At 40.5% G+C, this 20583-nt stretch overlaps 2 protein-coding genes across 30 annotated transcripts in view; one reads left to right on the top strand and one right to left on the bottom strand.

Moving 5' to 3' along the window:
• Nucleotides 1-2916: 2916 nt before the first annotated feature.
• On the bottom strand, nucleotides 2917-15238 carry LOC110508644 (proteasome subunit alpha type-7). Its single transcript, XM_021589320.3, has 7 exons — nucleotides 14503-15238; nucleotides 14147-14273; nucleotides 12155-12279; nucleotides 4045-4167; nucleotides 3685-3804; nucleotides 3444-3506; nucleotides 2917-3337 (listed from the first exon to the last, which is right to left on the bottom strand). Exons 1-7 carry the CDS (start codon nucleotides 14602-14604, stop codon nucleotides 3242-3244), a joined length of 756 nt encoding a protein of 251 aa, XP_021444995.1. The 5' UTR covers nucleotides 14605-15238; the 3' UTR covers nucleotides 2917-3241.
• A 4-nt stretch (nucleotides 15239-15242) lies between these two features.
• Nucleotides 15243-20583, top strand: part of LOC110508643 (SS18 subunit of BAF chromatin remodeling complex) — a 26327-nt gene continuing 20986 nt past the window's right edge. For 8 of the 29 annotated variants that reach the window (XM_021589311.3, XM_021589309.3, XM_090225523.1 and 5 more), the window contains exons 1-5: nucleotides 15314-15454; nucleotides 16147-16223; nucleotides 16359-16443; nucleotides 18687-18725; nucleotides 20036-20195. In XM_021589311.3, coding sequence (XP_021444986.2) covers nucleotides 15386-15454; nucleotides 16147-16223; nucleotides 16359-16443; nucleotides 18687-18725; nucleotides 20036-20195 — 430 coding nt within the window. In that variant the 5' untranslated portion in view covers nucleotides 15314-15385. The other 21 variants (XM_090225520.1, XM_021589310.3, XM_090225524.1 and 18 more) reach the window with 9 other exon arrangements.

The raw sequence follows: 20583 nt of genomic DNA on the forward strand, positions 1-20583 counted from the left end.
AATGTCTATCAAACAGCTCTTACACAAAAACAATCATAATTTTCACAATTTCAAAGCGTTATACTCCGAGTCTATATTTACGTCATAAAAAGGAATTCTCCTCAACCACACCCACAAATTGGGGAAAACAAACAATTCATTCTTTCCCATTGACAACGGGAAGCTGTAGATTTTTTGTTATACAGAAATACAAAAAGCTGAAAAGCTGCTGTGTTGTTCAATGTATATGCTCCCATGTAGGGAAATAAAGGCCGCGAGAACAGCCCTGTGGCTTCAGGCTATTTGGAGTGGGAAATGTGGCGACCCGGGTTCCAAGTAGGCTACGTCTAGCTAGCTATATTTGTGTAAAATATTTATCACAGGTAAGACATTTAACTTGTTATATTAGACCATTTGTAACTCCACTCACTACTTGTAGCTGTATAGCCCGTTAACTCCACTCACTACTTGTAGCTGTATAGTCTGTTAGTAACTCCACTCACTACTTGTAGCTGTATAGCCTGTTTGTTTGTGCTGTTGGTCTTCTTCTAGGCACAACGTTCCAATACAGACAGAGGGACTATTTCGACGTCATAGCAGGAAAATCACATGTACAGTTGAAGTCGGAAGTTTACATACACCTTAGCCAAATACATTTCAACTCAGTTTTTCATAATTCCTGACATTTAATCCGAGTAATAATTCCCTGTCTTAGGTCAGTTAGGATCAACATTTTATTTTAAGAATGTGAAATGTCAGAATAATAGTAGAGAGAATGATTTATTTCAGCTTTTATTTATTTCATCACATTCCCAGTGGGCCAGAAGTTTACATACACTTAGTATTTAGTAGCATTGCCTTTAAATTGTTTAACTTGGGTCAAACGTTTCGGATAGCCTTACACAAGCTTCCCACAATAAGTTGGGTGAATTTTTGCCCATTCCTCCTGACAGAGCTGGTGTAACTGAGTCAGGTATGTAGGCCTCCTTGCTCGAACATGCTTTTTCAATTCTGCCCACAAATGTTCTATGGGATTGAGGTCAGGGCTTTGTGATGGACACCAATACCTTGACTTTGTTGTCCTTAAGCCATTTTGTCACAACTTTGGCTGTATGCTTGGGGTCATTGTCCATTTTGAAGACCCATTTCTGACCAAGCCTTAACTGATGTCTTGAGATGTTGCTTCAATATATCCACTTAACTTTCCCTTCCTCATGATGCCATCTATTTGGTGAAGTGCACCAGTCTCTCCTGCAGCAAAGCACCCCCACAACATGATGCTGCCAGCCCCATGTTTCACGGTTGGTGAAGGAAAAAGCCTCCCCCTTTTTCCTCCAAACATAACGATGGTCATTATGGCCAAAAAGTTCTAATTTTGTTTCAAACCAGAGGACATTTCTCCAAAAAGTACAATCTTTGTTCCCATGTGCAGTTTCAAACCGTAGTCTGGCTTTTTTTATGCCGCTTTTGGAGCAGTGGCTTCTTCCTTGCTGAGCGGCCTTTCAGGTCATGTCAATATAGGGGACTCGTTTTACTGTGGAAATAGATACTTTTGTACCGGTTTCCTCCAGCATCTTCACAAGGTCCTTTGCTGTTGTTGCGGGATTGATTTGCACTTTCCACACCAAAATACGTTCATCTCTAGGAGACAGAACACATCTCCTTCCTGAATAGTATGACGGTTGCGTGGTCCCATGGTGTTTATACTTACGTACTATTGCTTGTACAGATGAACGTGGTTGTATGAACCAGACTTGTGGAGGTCTACAATTTTTGAGATCTTGGTTAAGTTCTTTGGATTTTCCCATGTCAAGCAAAGAAGCACTGAGTTTGGTAAGGTAGGCCTTGAAATACATTCATAGGTACACCGCCAATTGACTCAAATGATGTCAATTAGCCTATCAGAAGCTTCGAAAGCCATGACATCATTTTCTGGAATTTTCCAAGCTGTTTAATGGCAGAGTCAACTTAGTGTATTGTAAACTTCTGACCCACTGGAATTGTGATACAGTGAATTATAAGTGAAATAATCTGTCTGTAAACAATTGTTGGAAAAATATTACTTGTGATACAGTGAAAAGTAGATGTCCTAACCGACTTGCCAAAACTATAGTTTGTTAACAAGAAATTTGTGGAGTGGTTGAAAAAAAATAGCTATGACTCCAATCTAAGTGTATGTAAACTTCCGACTTCAACTGTAACTGCACTTTAAATGACTATGTGAGAGATGAGCGCATCATAAAGCAGACCGTCTGGGGCCTGGGCTACTCTGCATTCGCTGAATGAGTGATATTCCTAAAGAATGCTGGTAAATGGAAACATTGTCGTTAAGGATGTTGAGTCTACTCTCTGTCGGAGTGAGGGATAACAGTGATCTTTTTGTATACTGCTGGGTAGGATACTCAAGTGAAGCTAAAATTACATTGTCATTTCTTCATATTGACCCACTGATATGTCAAACTAAACCTTCATTATCCCCCACGATGAAATCAGGGAAGGGACTGTGGATCTGTCCCTGGCTGTCCATTAGTCACATGACATCTCAGACAGCAGTAGCCCAATTGACATAACTTGGGAGAATGACGCGTCCTGCCAGAGATCCGGCATGTACAGAATTACACTGATTGGACCAAGGCATTAGCATTAGAAATGAACTTAAAATATGTTAGTTATGCGCAATATCTAAATAGGTCCCGGGGGGGGGGGGGCTGAACCATTTACTACTTCCCTTTACTGTTTCATTGTTGATTCTTGACATAGTTTGTATAATGCTGTTCTGATTCCATTTTACTACAGTCTTTTTTTAAATTATTAGCTGGGATTGGGTGCTCGACTTCACTACAGACATATTTTAGCATCAACACACACAACAAAGATAACATGAATCTGAAGAAAATAAACTCTCCCTATAACCCGATGAATGAATAAAAACTAAGGTACATAAACAAGTTGACTTTATTAAGTATGTCGGTCTAAATTCACTTAAAATAAAAAATAACATACTGTTCTTAAAAGAGGGCAGAGGTGAGATCTCCAAGTTCTGAATCCTAACTTGAGATCCACACAGCTCAACTTCCACATAAACCATGCATTGATGGCAATGCCGGTGGGATATTTATGTGAAAATTCAACATACGAACCTTAGTGTGTGACATGAAAGCTATATTTGGGCCTATAAACCTTGACACTTTTCTATATTTACCGACCAAATACACTGCCTTTACCCAAGGGCTAAATGAAAGCCAGTGGTTGAGTAACGACTTCAAGTAGATTTCTTCTGTTTTTTCTTCTCTGCCTCATCTTCTTTCTCTTTCTCGATCTCAGCCACCAGGGTCTCAATTTCTTTGGACTCCAATAACTACATGGAGCAACAGCAAAAGAAAGAAGCAATTAACTCATAGACAAGGACATGTGTAAAGCAGCAAATACTGGGATCAGACCACCAAACTCTTTGGTGAGGTTACCTTCAGTGGCTGGTTTCTTCTGATCACAGCGAGATCAATGTTCTTCCCACCAGACTGAACCACCTGTAAACATAGTTCAAAAGGTCAAATGTACACAATGGATTTAATATGCTAACAGACAAATTTTTGGCCATATTGAATACCCAAATATAACTGTCTCAGACCTACAGAAGTGCCTAGGGGAGTAGGAAGTAGGCGTCGGTTTGGAGTTTAGCATAAAAATGACAGTGGTTGACCTCACCTCAAGCAAGGCTTTGATTGCCAGCTTAATCGCCTCGTTGTCAGTGGCGATGGCTTCATCTGTGTAGTTCTTCTCCAGGAATTCCCTCACTGTCTTAGCACTGCGGCCAATTGCATTTGCCTGAACAAAGAGATGGGTAACAAATCAGTAACTGAGTATTTTTAAAACATTAAAATACCAATAGTGTGGTTTAAATCCAGCTCAATACCTAATGTTTATTTTCAAAAACAGACCGCACAATTAAGACAAGAAAATCTAACTTTTGCAATGATACACTTCAGATAATCATTATGGCTATGAAAAACATTAAAACATATTTATCTGTTGAGAAAGGTGAGATATTTTTGTGGATTGGCTGACCTTCCATGCATGGTATGTTCCTGAGGGGTCAGTCTGATAAAGCCTGGGGGTCCCATCGTAGTCAAAACCCACGATCAACGCCGAGATGCCAAACGGTCTTCGTCCATTACTCTGAGTGTAACGCTATAGAAAAAGATAAAAAGCTGGCTTTATATGAAAATAAACAAACAGTCAAGTATCATATGGACTCTAGTTTACTCTACCAAACTGGGTACAAGGTAGCCTTGCATGCAGGCTTGGGGAGTAACGGATTACAAAACAACTAACTGTAATCCATGACCAGCAAAAATGTTGTAATCAGATTAGATATACTTTTGAAAAACTAGATGATTACTTCTAGGGTTACTTTTAAAATATATAATTTGTACATTTATTTTCCTAATGACATTCAAAATCAGCATTGAAAAAAGGCGCAAGTTTAAGTTTGTCATGTCTGAAAGACCACAAATCAGAGACTAATATGATGACACACCAAATGTGTCTGATGGATAGTTGGGCTCCCGAGTGGCGCAGCGGTCTAAGGCACTGCATCTCAGTGCTAGAGGCATCACAACAGACCCTGGATAAATTCCAGGCTGTATCACAACCGGCTGTGATTGGGAGTCCCATAGAGCGGCGCACAATTGGCCCAGCATTGTCCGGGTTTGGCCGGGGTAGACTGTCATTGTAAATAAGAATTTGTTCTTAACTGACTAGCCTAGTTAAATAACAAAAAATGGAATGTAATCAGATTACGTTATTTCGTTTGGGTAATCCAAAAGTTACATGTGTGATTACAATTTTGGACAGGTAACTACACTGAAGAGAAATATAATAATATGCCATGTTTCATGAGCTGAAATTAAATATCCCACACATTTTACACACGCACAAAAAGCTTCTCTTAAATTTTGTGCACAAATTTGTTTACATCCCTGTTAGTGAGCATTTCTCCTTTGCCAAGATAATCCATCCACCTGACAGGTGTGGCATATCAAGAAGCTGATGAAAAAGCATGATCTTTACACAGGTGCAACTCGTGCTGGGGACAAAAAGGCACTACAATGTGCAGTTTTGTCACAACACCACAGATGTCTCAAGTTGAGGGAGGGGGCAATTAGCATGCTGACTGTAGGGATGTCCACCAGAGTTGTTGCTATGGAATTTAATGATAATTTCACTACCATAACGTTCAACCGGCCTCACAACCGCAAACCATGAGTATGGTGTCGTGTGGACGAGCGGTGTGCAGATTGTGGACGAGCGGTGTGCAACTTTGCGAACAGAGTGCCCCATGGTAGCAGTGGGGTTATGGTTCTGTCAGGCATTAGCTACGGACAACGAACACATTTTATCGGTGGCAATTTGAATGCACAGAGATACCATGACGAGATCCTGAGGCCCATTGTCATGCCATTAATCCGCTGCCATCACCTCATGTTTCAGCATGGTAATGCACAGCCCCATGTCGCAAAGATCTGTATACAATTCCTGAATGCTGAAAATGTCCCAGTTCTTCCATGGCCTAACCAGACATGTCACCCATTAAGCATGTTTGGGATGCTCTGGAACGATGTGTATGACAGCGTGTTCCAGATCCCTCCAATATCAAGCAACTTCGCACAGCCATTGAAGAGGAGTGGGACAACATTCTACACTATGCATGAGGCAAATGGTCACACCAGATAGAATTATTTTCTGATCAATGCCACAACATTTTTTTTAAAGGTATCTGTGACCAACAGATGGTTATCTGTATTCCCAGTCATGTGATATCCATAGATTAGGGCCTAATGAATTTTATTTCAATTGACTGATTTCCTTACATTAACTGTGACTCAGTGAAATATTTTAAATTGTTGAATTTATATTTTTGTTCAGGATAGTGGTTAGATTCTGGGTTAAAATCAGAACAGTATTATACTAGAGACATGATACATTAGAAGTAATACTATAGTATCTGAGGAGTGAGAGACTGATTTTTACACCATAAGTTAATTGTTTTCTGTAGGAGTCAGATTAAACTATAAAATGAAAGAGAAACACCAGTGTCTATTCTATTTTACCATTGCTTTATGAGATACTATTATTTTCTTACGGAGTTATCAAGAGTTGTAATTCTAAGTTGATTGGTTATTCACATTTTTGATTTAACATGTTATTTTTGATTTAACATGTTATTTTTGATTTAACATGTTATTTTTGATTTAACATGCTGTTTTTGATTTAACATGTTATTTTTGATTTAACATGTTTTTTTGATTTAACATGTTATTTTTGATTTAACATGTTATTTGATTTAACATGTTATTTTTGATTTAACATGTTATTTTTGATTTAACATGTTATTTTTGATTTAACATGTTATTTTTGATTTAACATGCTGTTTTTGAATCACAATGTGAATCATGTGTTCGAATGGAAAATACAGGAGTATGAACTAATTTTGAAAATGGTTTCATCAATAACCGTATGTTATTATGCTCGTTCCTCTCTTGAGGTTACCATGGAATGTGACATCAGATCGTGTCTTAAGACATGGTAGGAATAATTTGACCACAAACAGTGTGTGTGAACCACAAAACCCTCCCTAACCGGCTGAAGAAAGAGCGACAGCGACTTTTAACACTTCTGAGTCCGAGCCAAACCTGGGTACGGGCGGAAGGAGTGCTGAGACTGCGCGTGTGGAGAGAGATAACGGCTCAGGTGAGAGACTCGTGTTCGTGGGAGAAACAGATGTATCCATTTGGATATTGAAAATCGGGACATGATCAAGGGCCATCAAATGTGACAGGCACGAGTTACATGTGCCGTTGGGAAGATTAACTGTAACGCTATCTGAAGAAGACACGCTAGAATGATGTGTCGGGAAAGGGGGGGGGGGGGGATCTACACACTGCGAACAATTTCGACTAAGTATGCATTGAGATATCGCTCTTTCATTACCAGGCGACAGTAAAACAGGGACAAATGGGGGCTGTAATGAGAAGAGTTTTTACCGGCAATAAAAAGGTTCAGTTAATAAACAGACAATCTAACAGGGATGATGTGTGCTAGGTTGAGAGACTTGAATTCGAGTCGTAGACTCAAAGTAAGCACTAAGGACTGTCATTCTGAATTTGGGTTGGATAATTTATCAAATGTTTTAGTTATGATTCAGATAAGGGGGGGGGCTCTAAAAGAGTGAGGGCACTGCAAAAATGTATTAGGCCTAGGGAGGCTCTAGAAACCTTATCTCTAAGTATCCTCCGACAGGGAGGTTGTTAGAGAACTCACTGGATGATAGCTTGGGCCAACCATGAAGGCTTTTTTTTGTTTTACCATGTCATCAGAATTTCTATGTTAAATCACAATACATATAGATGGCTGGAAGATACGGCACAATTAATTGCATAAAAGGCTCATAGTCTGTGTTTTGCAATAACACCCAAGGATGAAAATGAAGGAGAGGGCATGGAGACCAGCATCATATGGGTATAGAACGTTACGGATGGACGGTTCTTTCCACAGTTTTAGTCGCATCAAGGGTGGTGTGAAATTACTAAACATGTACTTTTCTTCCCTTTCCTTTTCAAGTCAATATGTTTTTAGGTTTCATGGAACATAAGAGTGATCCTTGTTCCAGAGGGGCTGATGTATATTGACTCATTGATTTGAGAATGTTTTAGTATGTTTATAACTGTAGAAGTGCATTAGTGACTAGTGTTTTATGGGTTAGATGGAATGATATTTGCAAATGTATCTGCAGCAGGAGGTGAAGTACACGAGGCCTGTGTTTGAGACAGAATGTTTATATAGGGCTGTTAAGTGGGATGGAATGTGACTGCGGGGGAGATCTGTGGGGGCTCATAAATTAAGGTTGTGTTGATAGAGGGGTATCATTCCCAGAGACTATGTATATTGTTAAAGGAGATAGCTCGTAGGAGAGGGAGGACCGCTAACTGTGCACAATATAGGGACTATTATGAAGTTAAATTGAACATTACACAAACCCAGATCATGGTGTTAGGTTGGATATTCTTCCAACTCATTAATCTCGTTCCCAATTTCTAACCGCCGGAAAACACTTGACAGATTACATGCAGTAGTTAGTCTCACAGCAGTCGCCTGTACCCCTGCACACTGACTCGGCACCAGTGCCCCCTGTATATAGCCTTGTTATTGCTTTTCTTATTGTGTTACTTTTTATTATAGCCTACTTGGTAAATACTTTCTTCTTCTTAAACTGCACTGTTGTAAGTAAGCATTTCACAGTAAAGCCTACACTTGTTGTATTCGGCGCATGTCGCAAATAAAGTCTGATTTGATTTGTAGGGACAGTAATTGAAGGAGGCTATAGTCATGGGCCATGTTAGGAGTAGCAGGGGTTACTTTAGCAGCATTGTTGGGTTATCAGTTTGAGGACTCATGCCAAATGGCTGGGTAGCTGGGAGACTGATGGGAGTGCCGGGGGCTGTTATTCAAATGCCACAAATTAGTGATCTGCCCATAAGGGGGGAGTGTATGTTGTCAGGAAATGACCCATGCGTTGCAGTGTGTATAATATCCTCAGGTGAAAGCAGCACATGAGGAGCAGGAGATAACCTAGGCACGGGCTGAATTCTGGAGATTTAGTGTACATCAAGATACACCAGGCAGGGATGTTGGGACAGCAATGTTCTGGTCTACACACAGTACTCCTTACAGCACCTGCAGCGGTGAAGATCGTCATGTCTCTCCTCGGTGGGCGCATAGTTCTCACAGGAAGTGAGGTCCAGCTGCATAATGGGTGAGCTTGAAGACGCCATGACAAAGGAAGTGGCGCTAAAGAGAGAGAGACTAGATTCCACCGTAGACATGCAGATTGGTTGGGTCTGGGAGCTACTTTAAACATAGTTGGGTTAGCTGCTTTATTGGTTAACTTCACTAGGGTACGGGGCAGCATTTGTAATTTTGGTTGAAAAGCGTGCCCAAATTAAACTGCCTGCTACTCAGGCCCATAAGCTAGTATATGCATATAATTAGTAGATTTGGATAGAAAACACTTAAAAGTTTCCAAAACTGTTAAAATAATGTCTGAGTATAACAGAAGTGATATGGCAGGCAAAAACCGAGGAAAATCCAACCAGGAAGTACTATTATTTTGAAAGGCTGTTTTTCCATTGAAAGCCTATCCACCATACAAAGACTTAGGACCCAGTTCACGATCTCTATGGCTTCCTCAGCATGTGATCAGTCTTTAGGCATTGTTTCAGGCTTTTACTCTGACAAATGAGGGAGATACACCGCTTTCAATGAGAGGACAGTGGAAATTTCCGGATATGAACCAAGCACGTGATCGGGAGCACGCATTTCTTGTTTACCTTTTCCATTGACGAAGCTTTTGTTCGGTTGAAATAATATTGATTATTTATGACAAAAACAACCCGAGGATTGATTTTAAACATCGTTTGACATGTTTCTACTATCTTTATTTGTACTTTTGTAACTTTTCGTCTTCGTGTTGAGAGTAGGGGTTAGAGCGCGCATGGTGCCTTTGGATTTCTGAACTAAACTCACCAACAAAATGTTGGTATTTGGACATAAAGATTAACTTTATCGAACAAAACAAACATTTGTTGTCTAACATGGAGACATGGGAGTGCCACCAGATGAAGAGCAAAGGTAAGTGGTTAATTTGAATGCTATTTCTGACTTTTGTGACACTCTCCTTGGTTGGAAAATGGCTGTATGGGTTTCTGTGTATAGGCGCTGACCTAACATAATCGCAAAGTGGGCTTTCACCATAAAGCCTTTTTGAAATCTGACACAGTGGTTGCATTAAGGATAACTTTATCTGTATTCGTATGTTTAGCACTTGTATATTTTATCAATGTTTATGATGAGTATTACTGTTATTTGATGTGTCTCTGCACTTTCACCGGATGTTTGTTTGAGACGACAATGCATTTCTGAACATAACACACCAATTTCAAATTAGGTTTTTGGACATAAGTATGAACTTTATCAAACAAAACACACATTGTGTAACATGAAGTCCTGTGAGTGCCATCTGATGAAGATCAAAGGTTAGTGATTAATTTAATTGCTATTTTTGACTTTTGTGAGCCCTCTCCGTGGTTGGAAAATGGCTGTAAGGTCAGCACCTAGTCACAGAAAACCAAACATAATTTTTTGGGGTGCTTTCGCCGTAAGGCCTATTTGAAATCGGACACTGTCGCTGGATTTACAAGAAGTTTATCTTTAAAATGGTGGATAATACTTGTATGTTTGAGGAATTTTAACTATGGGATTTCTGTTTTGAATTTGGCCCCCTGCAATTTCACTGGCTGTTGTTGAGGTGGGACGCTAGCAAATCCTATTTGTTGTCATGTTTCCAGTGTGTCCATCTGTGTTGAAGTGACTGCATGGGAGAGAGGGCAGTGGGTAGAATTTCCCATGGGGAGGGAGAGGGAGGGGGAAAGAGAGAGGGACAGTAAACCCAGTGTTCCAGGCAGGTTAATGCATCATATAAAAGGATAGATGTGGGATAATTGTACTCTAAACAACATTTTGGAGGCATTGATATGAAAGTCTATTCAGTGCTGAGTTACCTCAAGAAGATGTAGCGTTGATTAGGGATACGCATTTGCCTATCAGGTGAGGTGCCCATCAGGTGGCAATGGAGGAGAATTGGGAACAAAGTGAAAATGACATGGCTTGGAAACACCTCTCAGAACCTGGGGCCGGTAAGGGGAAGACTGGGCGAAAGCATTAAGAAGCTTTTAGGGCTTTCATTTATGTGGAATCCAGCAGAAAAGTATCCTGGAGGCATAGAGTCAGGTGAAGAGAGAGTGGGAAGTGTCATGGTCTCAGACTTTGGTTTTCATGCATATATAATTATGCATAGCTTACCACATCAATACTGTTATGTTTCGTGTTTCTCGCTGCTTTGGAAGTTTTGTGCTATCACTCTTGGGAACCAGAAGGAGAACGTTGAACTGAAGTCAACAGAAGTCAACAGACCCAGGGGACACGTTATAATCAGTGTTCTATGAGGAATGGAAATAAGATTGTGTATGGTGTGATCATAGAACACCATAGAACATAAGTCTCAGAGTTTGTAACCCTCACTGTGAATGTTAATTATGTTTATTTTTTGTTCATGTTTTACTAATGATTGTTTGTCCATTGAAAAGTAATTTCCAAGTGTATGTAATGTTGAACAGTATGGAGTTAAATGTTCAAAACAGGGGACTGTTAGATTCTGAGTTAAAGTTGGAACATTATTATACTAGAGACAAGACACATCAGAAGTAATAGTATAGTATAGGAAGAGTGATAGAGGCTGTTTTTTACATCAGAAGTTAATGGTTATCTGTAGGAGCCAGATGGCTTTGGAATGTGCTGGGTAGAGGGGAGGCAGTCACATGATTGCTATAGGTGATACGGGTGGAGAGCTTTGGATTGGGAATCAAGGGGGTTAACGTCAGGTCACCTTAAGGGAGAAGGAACGGTTTATTACACCATCACTTCGTCTTCCTGTAGAACCATAAAAGATGTAAGGGTTGGAGAGAAGGAGGAGTGCATCTAAATTGGAGTATATATATATACTTGTGGTGGTGGAAACATGTTTTGTCCAATGCAGCTGTATTGATCCCCTGGGAAGAATTAAACTTGGTTCAGCTTTCATAGTGTCCTTAGAGTTTTCTGAGAATTAGAACCTAACAATAGTAACTGTAAAGGATTACATTCTGAATGTAACCTACCCAAACCTGGTAGCATGCGCCGATGCTGTCACTCTTGGACAACATCACCACGTTGACCCAACACAAAAAGTCCCCTCTGTGTCACTAATGTTGAATAAACTTGAACTTCCATTGACAGTTGTCCAGGTGGTTGGTCTTTATGACGTTGACAAAATAAACACAGGGAAGTCTTATTAAACAGACTTGTTAAACGTGGGTCTGCTACAGGTTCCTGACAAATTGCTTCCCCTAACATTAAAATAAAAGTCTTACACAAGCCATCTCTTGCTTGTGCACATATGAGAGAGACTATTGGAGGGCTGTGACTTCCTGTTTTAGTGAAATCTAATTGCTGAGTGGTGTCTGTCACGGATGGCAATAGCAAGTCGTTAGGGGCTGTTAGTTGGAGGTGGTGTGTATTGTACCTGTTTCAGGGTGGCGATGTGCCGTGTGATGTACTCAACGGTGACTGGGTCCTCCACTGTGAGCCTGTGACTCTGGCACTCCACCCGAGCTCTGTTGATCACAATGCGGGCATCTGCTGTCAGACCTGACAGAGGCAGACAACTGGTTAAATGAGAGACAATAAGAGCGAAACGTTCAGCTGGTTTGGTTATGAACCACAGCAAACCAAACAATATTGAAACCAGACAAATGGCGGAAAAAAAACTCCCTAGACAAAGTTTTACCTCTGGAAACAGCCATTACACGAATTGTTCATGCTAGGCAATGTTAGCTACAGTTGAAGTCAGAAGTTTACATACACTTAGGTTGGAGTCATAACAACTCGTTTTTCAACCACTCCACAAATTTCTTGTTAACAAACTGTAGTTTTGGCAAGTTGGTTAGGACATCTACTTTGTGGATGACAAATACTATTTTCAACAATTGTTTACAGACAGATTACTTCACTTATAATTAATTGTGTCACAATTCCAGTGGGTCAGAAGTTTACATACACTAAGTTGACTGTGCCATTAAACAGCTTGGAAAATTCCAGAAAATGATGTCATGGCTTTCGAAGCTTCTGATAGGCTAATTGACATAATTTGAGTCAATTGGAGGTGTACCTGTGGATGTATTGCAAGGCCTACCTTCAAACTCAGTGCCTCGTTGCTTGACATCATGAGAAAAATCAAAAGAAATTAGCCAAAACCTCAGAAAGCAAATTGTAGACATCCACAAGTCTGGTTCATCCTTGGGAGAAATGTCCAAATGCCTGACGGTAGCACTTTCGTCTGTACAAGCGACAGTACGCAAGAATAAACACCATGGGACCACGCAGGAGTCATACCAGTCAGGAAGGAGGTGCATTCTGTCTCCTAGAGATGAACGTACTTTTGTGAAAAAGTGCAAATCAATCCCAGAACAAAAGCAAAGGACCTTGTGAAGATGCTTCAGGAAACAGGTACAAAAGTATCTATCCACAGTAAAACGAGTCCTATATCGACATAACCTGAAAGGCCGCTCAGCAAGGAAGAAGCCACTGCTCCAAAAGCGGCATAAAAAAGCCAGACTACGGTTTGCAACTGCACATGGGGACAACGATTGTACTTTTTGGAAAAATATCCTCTGGTCTGATGAAACAAAAATATAACTTTTTGGCCATAATGACCATCGTTATGTTTGGAGGAAAAAGGGGAAGGCTTGTAAGCCGAAGAACACCATCCCAACCTTGAAGCACGGGGGTGGTAGCATCATGTTGTGGGGATGCTTTGCTTCAGGAGGGCCTGGTGCACTTCACAAAATAGATGGCATCACGAGGGAGGAAAATTGTGGATATATTGAAGCAACATCTCAAGACATCAGTCAGGAAGTTAAAGCTTTGTCGTCACAAATTTGTCATCCAAATGGACAATGACACCAGGCATACTTCCAAAGTTGTGGTAAACTGGCTTAAGGACAACAAAGTCAAGTTATTGGAGTGGCCATCACAAAGCCCTGACCTCAATCCTATAGAAAATTTGTGGGCAGAACTGAAAAATCATGTGCAAGCAAGGAGGCCTACAAACCTGACTCAGTTACACCAGCTCTGTCAGGAGGAATGGGCCAAAATTCACCCAATTTATTGTGGGAAGCCGTTGGAAGGTTTCCCAAAGGCAATGCTACCAAATACTAATTGAGTCTATGTAAACGTCTTACCCACTAGGAATGTGACGAAATAAATAAAAGATGATATAATTCTCTACTATTAATCTGACATTTCACATTCTTAAAGTAAAGTGGTGATCCTAACTGACCTAAAACAGGGATTTTTTTACAAGGATTAAATGTCAGGAATTGTGAAAAACTGAGTTTACATACACCTTAGCCAAATACATTTAAACTTCCGACTTCAACGGTACTTACTTTGGCATGTCGTCTGATGATCAAGATAACATACAAATTAATGAATACGTAGTTAGCTAGTTAGATACCTGCGAATGCCATGCAAACATGTTCGTCTAGGGCGCAGATCTTGCGGACTGTTCTTTCCTCCTGTAGTTTGGCGACAGACTTCTTCTCAACTCCAAGGACAACAATGTCTTTGCCCCGGATGCCCACCTAAATTAGGAATGGGGAAATGAAACAGTTTAGTAGTTCGACACTAGCTAAGTAATTTCACCGAAATGCAAGTGAATATTGCGTTCAACAACAGAACATGATAGCTAGCTAAATTGAGTTAGCTAGCAATTTTCTCAAACAGCATCACAATGTTACGGTAGCTAGCTATCTTTTCATACATGTATAGCTAAATGACACAGCTTACGTTAGCTTAGCTTCGTAAACTTACAGCAGTGGAGCCTTTCTTCACAGCCTCTTGTGCATATTCCACCTGAAAAAGGTGACCGTCGGGAGAAAACACAGTGATCGCCCTGTCATATCTTGCTGCCATTGTGTTTCTCGAAACAGATGTACTGAAATGTTTAAAACGTGTAGCTAGCTACTCCGCTAGCGAATGTTTGCCAGTTAGTTTTGAGTGAGAGTAATCACAGGGCGCATGCGCTTGAACTCTTTCAATTTTGAGCATTTCACCAAGAAAATTTTCAGAAATTCACAAATGCCTCTGCAACATTTTATTTTACTCTTTATAAACTCAACAGCATTCCATTGTTATCATAAGTGGTTCCGGAACTATAATAAGGGTTTAATACAGACGTTTTCAGCGCTGTTTGGACCCTTTCCGGGGGATACTATTTTCCATTCCCCTGTGGCCTTTGGGTTGAGTTTGGATTATTCCACCTTTCGACAGGGGTTGAAAACATTGTTTTGTTTTTATAAAAGTCTTAATTGTACCCCACAAAACAACAATACAATGCATTGACATGTTTTTATAATTTCGATATATATATCATGAAGATATATTACATTTCAAGGGCATTATCGTTCAGCCCTGTAGTTGGCCGTGTTCGAGAGCATCAGAACGGCTGCAGGCCACTGCCGATTTACTGATCTACAAATCAAGGTGGATCATAAATAATGACTCATTGTTGTTTGTAGATCAGTCGATCAGTCATAATTTACCCATGATACATTGCGGATTTGATCCTCTCGAACATGGCCATGGACTACATCACAGAATAACATCAGATGTTGCTAATCTAAACTGTCTGCTTTGAGTTCTACAGATTTGTTAGTTGTATGTTTTAGTTTATTTAGCTTTATATGAAAACACCATGTCGGTGGCGTTTGCACCTCACAGACAACGTGGAAAGGGTGATATAACACCCGCTGGAATTCAAAAGGTAGCTAATTCATTTTTTATCACGCACCGCAACGGAATGGAGGCGGATACAGCACCAGCTGCTGTTGCTAGCTAACTAGCCTAGCCAGCGGCCAGGTCGAGCTGTAAAGAGGGAAACAGATGGTAACAATGTTGCTAGGGTAAAGCGCGGTCAATATGAACTTCGCGGTAGTGGGCAAATAATCTAAAAAATAACAAACATGTTTAGTCGATTCGATGGACTAACATTGAATTAGTTTCTGATATAAATGGAAGCATAGGCTAAGGTTTTCTTAGCTAGTTGGATTGTTAGCGTCTTTTGTTAGCCAGGCACGCACAGAACAGGACTACTAGTATATATGACATTGATTATAGCTAGCTAACGTTTGGAGAAAAAGGCCGGTTGACCAGCTAACTACGATGTTGCCATCAACGTCATGTACTACTGTACTACCAAAGAACATATGATTTCATGAGTAGTCTGCATTGGAATGGGACAGCCGTTTGTCCTGCTGAAGTTCAACCACTCAATACAAGCAACATTGTTTTCATGCATGTTTCCAATACCCTTAAAATTGTATTTAGGCTACTGTATTCTCTCATATGTAACAGGTCCGAATGCGAACATTACTGGATATGAAGATGCAGTTGTCTTCTACAGGCCTATCCACATTTTTTTCAGTTTTCTTTCCTTTTTGCTCTGTCATGTTTCAGTTACTGGATGAGAACAATCAGCTGATTCAATGTATAATGGATTTCCAGAGCAAAGGAAAGACCGCAGAATGTTCACAGTAAGTTATCATTTATGTACCATACAAAAGTTCCATACCTGATGCTTTCAGGTTCCACACTGTCATGCATGTACGTTTTTGCAGTGTATTGACGGCCCATCTCCCTGTCTTTTTTTATGTTAATTCTGTCAAAAGGTACCAACAAATGCTCCACAGAAATTTGGTTTACCTGGCCACGATAGCAGACTCCAATCAGAACATGCAGTCTCTGCTCCCTGCTGTGAGTATGGGTCCAGGGCGAAGGGCAGTGACGTAGGTGCTGATTCACTCTGACACATTTCTGCCAGAGAGAAAACATGAAGCGTACTAGAATTCATGAAGTTGTACAGATATTGTACAATTTCAAATAAGGTGTTGTTCTTGGCTAGTAGCCTAGTATATATTTTTTTATTGCCCCAAACATGGCAATAAAAAAATATCCTCTCCATAATATTCCCTTCATCAACTGATATAATATATAGGCCTAGATCACAACTTGAATTTTTTTTTATTCAACTAGGCAAGTCAGTTAAGAACAAATTCATATTTACAATGACGGCCTAGGAACAGTGGGTTAACTGCCTTGTTCAGGGGTAGAAAGACAGATTTTTACCTTGTCAGCTCGGGCATTCGATTTAGCAAACTTTCGGTTACTGGCCAAACACTCTAACCACTAGGCTTCCTTGCCGCTCCAAATATAAGGGCATAGACAGGCAACCACAGAGCTATTGTGCAATTAGAGAATACCCTCTACATATAGAGTACCAGTCAAAGTATGGGATTTTCTTTATTTGTACTATTTTCTGGAATAATAGTGAAGACATTAAAACTATGAAATAACACATATGGAATAATGTAGTAAGACAAGTGTTAAGCAAATCAAAATATATTTTATATTTAAGAATTCAAAGTAGCAGTGACAGCTTTGTACACTCTTGGCATTCTCTCAACCAGCTGCATGAGTAATGTATTTAAATTAACAGGTGTGCCTTAAGTTAATTTGTGGAATTTCGTCCCTTAATGGGTTTGAGTCAATCAGTTGTGTTGTGACAAGGTAGGGGTGGTATACAGAATATAGCCCTATTTGGTAAAAGGCCAAGTTCATATTATGGCAAGAACAGCTCAAATAAGAAAATAGAAATGACAGTCCATCATTACTTTAAGACATGAAGGTCAGTCAATCTGGGAAATTTCAAGGACTTCAAGTGCAGTCGCAAAAACCATCCAGCTCTGTGATGAAACTGTCTCATGAGGACCACCACAGGAAAGGAAGACCCGGAGTTACCGTTGCTGCAGAGAATAAGTTCATTAAAGTTACCAGCCTCAGAAATTGCAGCCAAAAAAATGCTTCACAGAGTTCAAGTAACAGACATATCTCAACTGTTCAGAGGAGACTGCGTGAATCCGGCCTTCATGGTCGACTTGCTGCAAGGAAGTCACTACTCAAGGACACCAATGAGAAGAAGAGACATGCTTGGGCCAAGAAACATGAGCAATGGACCTTAGACCGGTGAAAATCTGTCCTTTGGTCTGATGAGTCCCAATTTCTGATAAAACATTTTTTGTTGGTCTAACAGCTGTGTCTTTGTGAGACACAGAGTAGGTGAACGGACGATCTCTGCATGTGTGTTTCCCACTGTGAAGCATGGAGGAGGTGGTGTGGGGATGCTTTGCTGGTGATACTGTTGACTTATTTAGGATTCAAGGCACACTTCACCACCATGGCTACCACAGCATTCTGCAGCGATACACCATCCCATCTGGTTTGCGCTTAGTGGGACTATCGTTTTTTTTCAACAGGACAATGACCCAACATACCTACAGGCTGTGTAAGGACTATTTGACCAAGAAGGAGAGTGATGTAGTGCTGCATCAGATGACCAGGCCTCCACAATCACCTGACCTCAACCCAATTGAGATGGGTTGAGATGATTTGGACCGCAGAGTGAAGGAATAGCAGCCAATGTGGGGACTCCTTCAAGACTGTTGGAATAGCATTCCAGGTGAAGCTGATTGAGAGAATGCCAAGAGTGTGTAAAGCTGTCAAGGCAAGGGTGGCTACTTTGAAGAATCAAACAAATATTTTGACATAACACCTTTTTTTTGGTTACGACATGATTCCATATGTGTTATTATCACTATTATTCTACAATGTAGAAAATAGTCAAACGGAAGAAAAACCCTTGAATGAGTAGGTGTGTCCAAACGTTTGACTGGTACTGTACATTACACTGCTGGTCAGAAATTCCACTAGATTCGTCAAGTACAGGAAATGAGGCCATAATACGTGTTACCCCTTCCCTTTTGCTTGTATATCTACCGCTGTCAAGCTCTGACGATAGATTTTGTGGTGCATGTGAGATTGAAAGCAATCATTTGATATGCCTCATATGCCACCCAAATGCAAGCTTGCTCGGTCTCCCCTGTTGTTGGACAAAGGGGAGGTGTATAATGTTCACCTAGATGCTCTGTACTTGATTTCAGAAGTGTGACTCCCCTACTCCTCCAGAGGTAAAGCTTGAAGTGAGTATGGATGGAGAAGTGGTGTTTGAATTATGATAGGGTGTCTAAGGTGTCTTGGTTCACACAATATTCATACTGTGTATTGCAGGTTTTTTCCCATAGATATTCAAACAGGGTATTTTGTGACACGTCACACCTCTGAGACACACTGCTGGTGATAGGCCAGTTGATGGCCTTTACAATAGTATGAGATAATGTAATGGTATACTCTGTTGATAGGCCATCCTTTATTATATAAGCTTGCTTGTTGCTTCAATCTGGCGCTGTGATATAGAGGATAGAATAACATATATCCAGAGATTATACAGTGCATTCGGAAAGTATTCAGACCCCTTCAATTTTCCACATTTTGTTACGTTACAGCCTTATTCTGAATTTGATTAAATTATTATTTTTCATCATGATTGTACACACAATACTCCACAATGACAAAGCAAAAACAGATTTTTAGAAATGTTTGCAAATGTATAAAAAAAATGAAATGTAACATTTACATAAGTATTCAGACCCTTTACTTAATAGTTTTTTGAAGCACCTTTCACAGTGATTACATCCTTGAGTCTTCTTGGGTATTACGCTACAAGCTTTGCACTCCTGTATTTGGGGAGTTTCTCCCATTCTTATAGGAAGAGTCTTGGTGGTTCCAAACTTAAGAATGATGGAGGCCACTGTGTTCTTGGAGACTTTCAATGCTGCAAACATTTTTTGGTACCCTTTCCCAGATTTGTGCCTCGACACAATCCTGTCTCGGGGCTCTATGGACAATTCCTTCAACATCATGGCTTGGTTTTTGCTCTGACATGCACTGTCAACTGTGGGACCTTTTATATAGCCTTTTCAAATAATTTCCAATCAATTTGAATTTACCACAGGTGGACTCCAAGTTGTAGGAACATCTCAAGGATGGTCAATGGAAATAGGATGCACCTGAGCTCAATTTCGAGTGTCATAGCAAGGTGTCTGAATACTTGTGTAAATATTTTTTTTGTTTGTTTTTAATACATTTGCAAACATTTCTAAAAAATAAAAAAAAAACTGGATCTTGCTTTGTCATTATGGGGTATTGTGTGTAGATTCACGAGGGGGAAAAACAACATAATCAATTTTAGAATAAGACTAACTTAACAAAATGTTGAAAGGGTGAAGGGGTCTGAATACTTTACGAATGCACTGTATAGCCAGAGATTGTGTCCACAGTTAGATGAAGCCTTTTTAATTCTGTACCTTCAACATCAGTTGCTTTCTTTCTCATACGTGGCTCAGATATGTACCTTAACACAGATGGTGTTTCTCTCCTTGTGTCTGTCTAGCCACCCACTCAGAACATGCCCATGGGCCCTGGTGGGATGAACCCGAGTGGAGCGCCTGGCCCCCAGCCCCCCCACGGACACAACATGCCCCCGGAGGGCATGGTCAGCGGCGGCCCCACTGCCCCACACATGCAGAACCAGATGAACGGACAGATGCCTGGTAAGTGACCTCTCCGTCACCACCACCTCCCTCTGTCCCTTTCTCACTCACGAGGGTTGCCTAGCAACACCACAGATCTGGGATGGGAGGGGATGGTGCTCTGCTAAATGATGATGTCACTCGTCGGTCTGTGAGCTCTGGTGGTCTTCTAAGAGAAGGAACAGTCAGATGTGTCATGGTGCCACCGGAAATAGCCACACTGGGACCCAAATTTGAACCGCAATTACCAAAACAATGGAGCTGGGTGAAAAATGATCTTATTAAAACACGATTTAAATGTATTTTTGGGAGGCCTGTGGTCACCATTCATGTAATACATAAAATATTATCAAACAGTATTGGGGAGCTATTTCATATATATTTTTTTCCCCGGTTACATTATTTTCCC

Source organism: Oncorhynchus mykiss, chromosome 28 (genome assembly GCF_057628025.1).
Source record: "Oncorhynchus mykiss isolate SJ-2025 chromosome 28, ASM5762802v1, whole genome shotgun sequence".
NCBI lineage: Eukaryota > Metazoa > Chordata > Actinopteri > Salmoniformes > Salmonidae > Oncorhynchus > Oncorhynchus mykiss.

Bases quoted from the DNA above. Each gene is read 5' to 3' on its own strand.
- LOC110508644 (XM_021589320.3), bottom strand. From the start codon at position 14,604: ATGGCAGCAAGATATGACAGGGCGATCACTGTGTTTTCTCCCGACGGT. The intron at 12,280-14,146 runs GTATCTAACTAG...TGCCTCTGTCAG, and splicing joins TGTTTGCATGGCATTCGCAG to GTCTGACAGCAGATGCCCGC. The intron at 4,168-12,154 runs GTACAATACACA...CTTTTTCTATAG, and splicing joins ACATCGCCACCCTGAAACAG to CGTTACACTCAGAGTAATGG.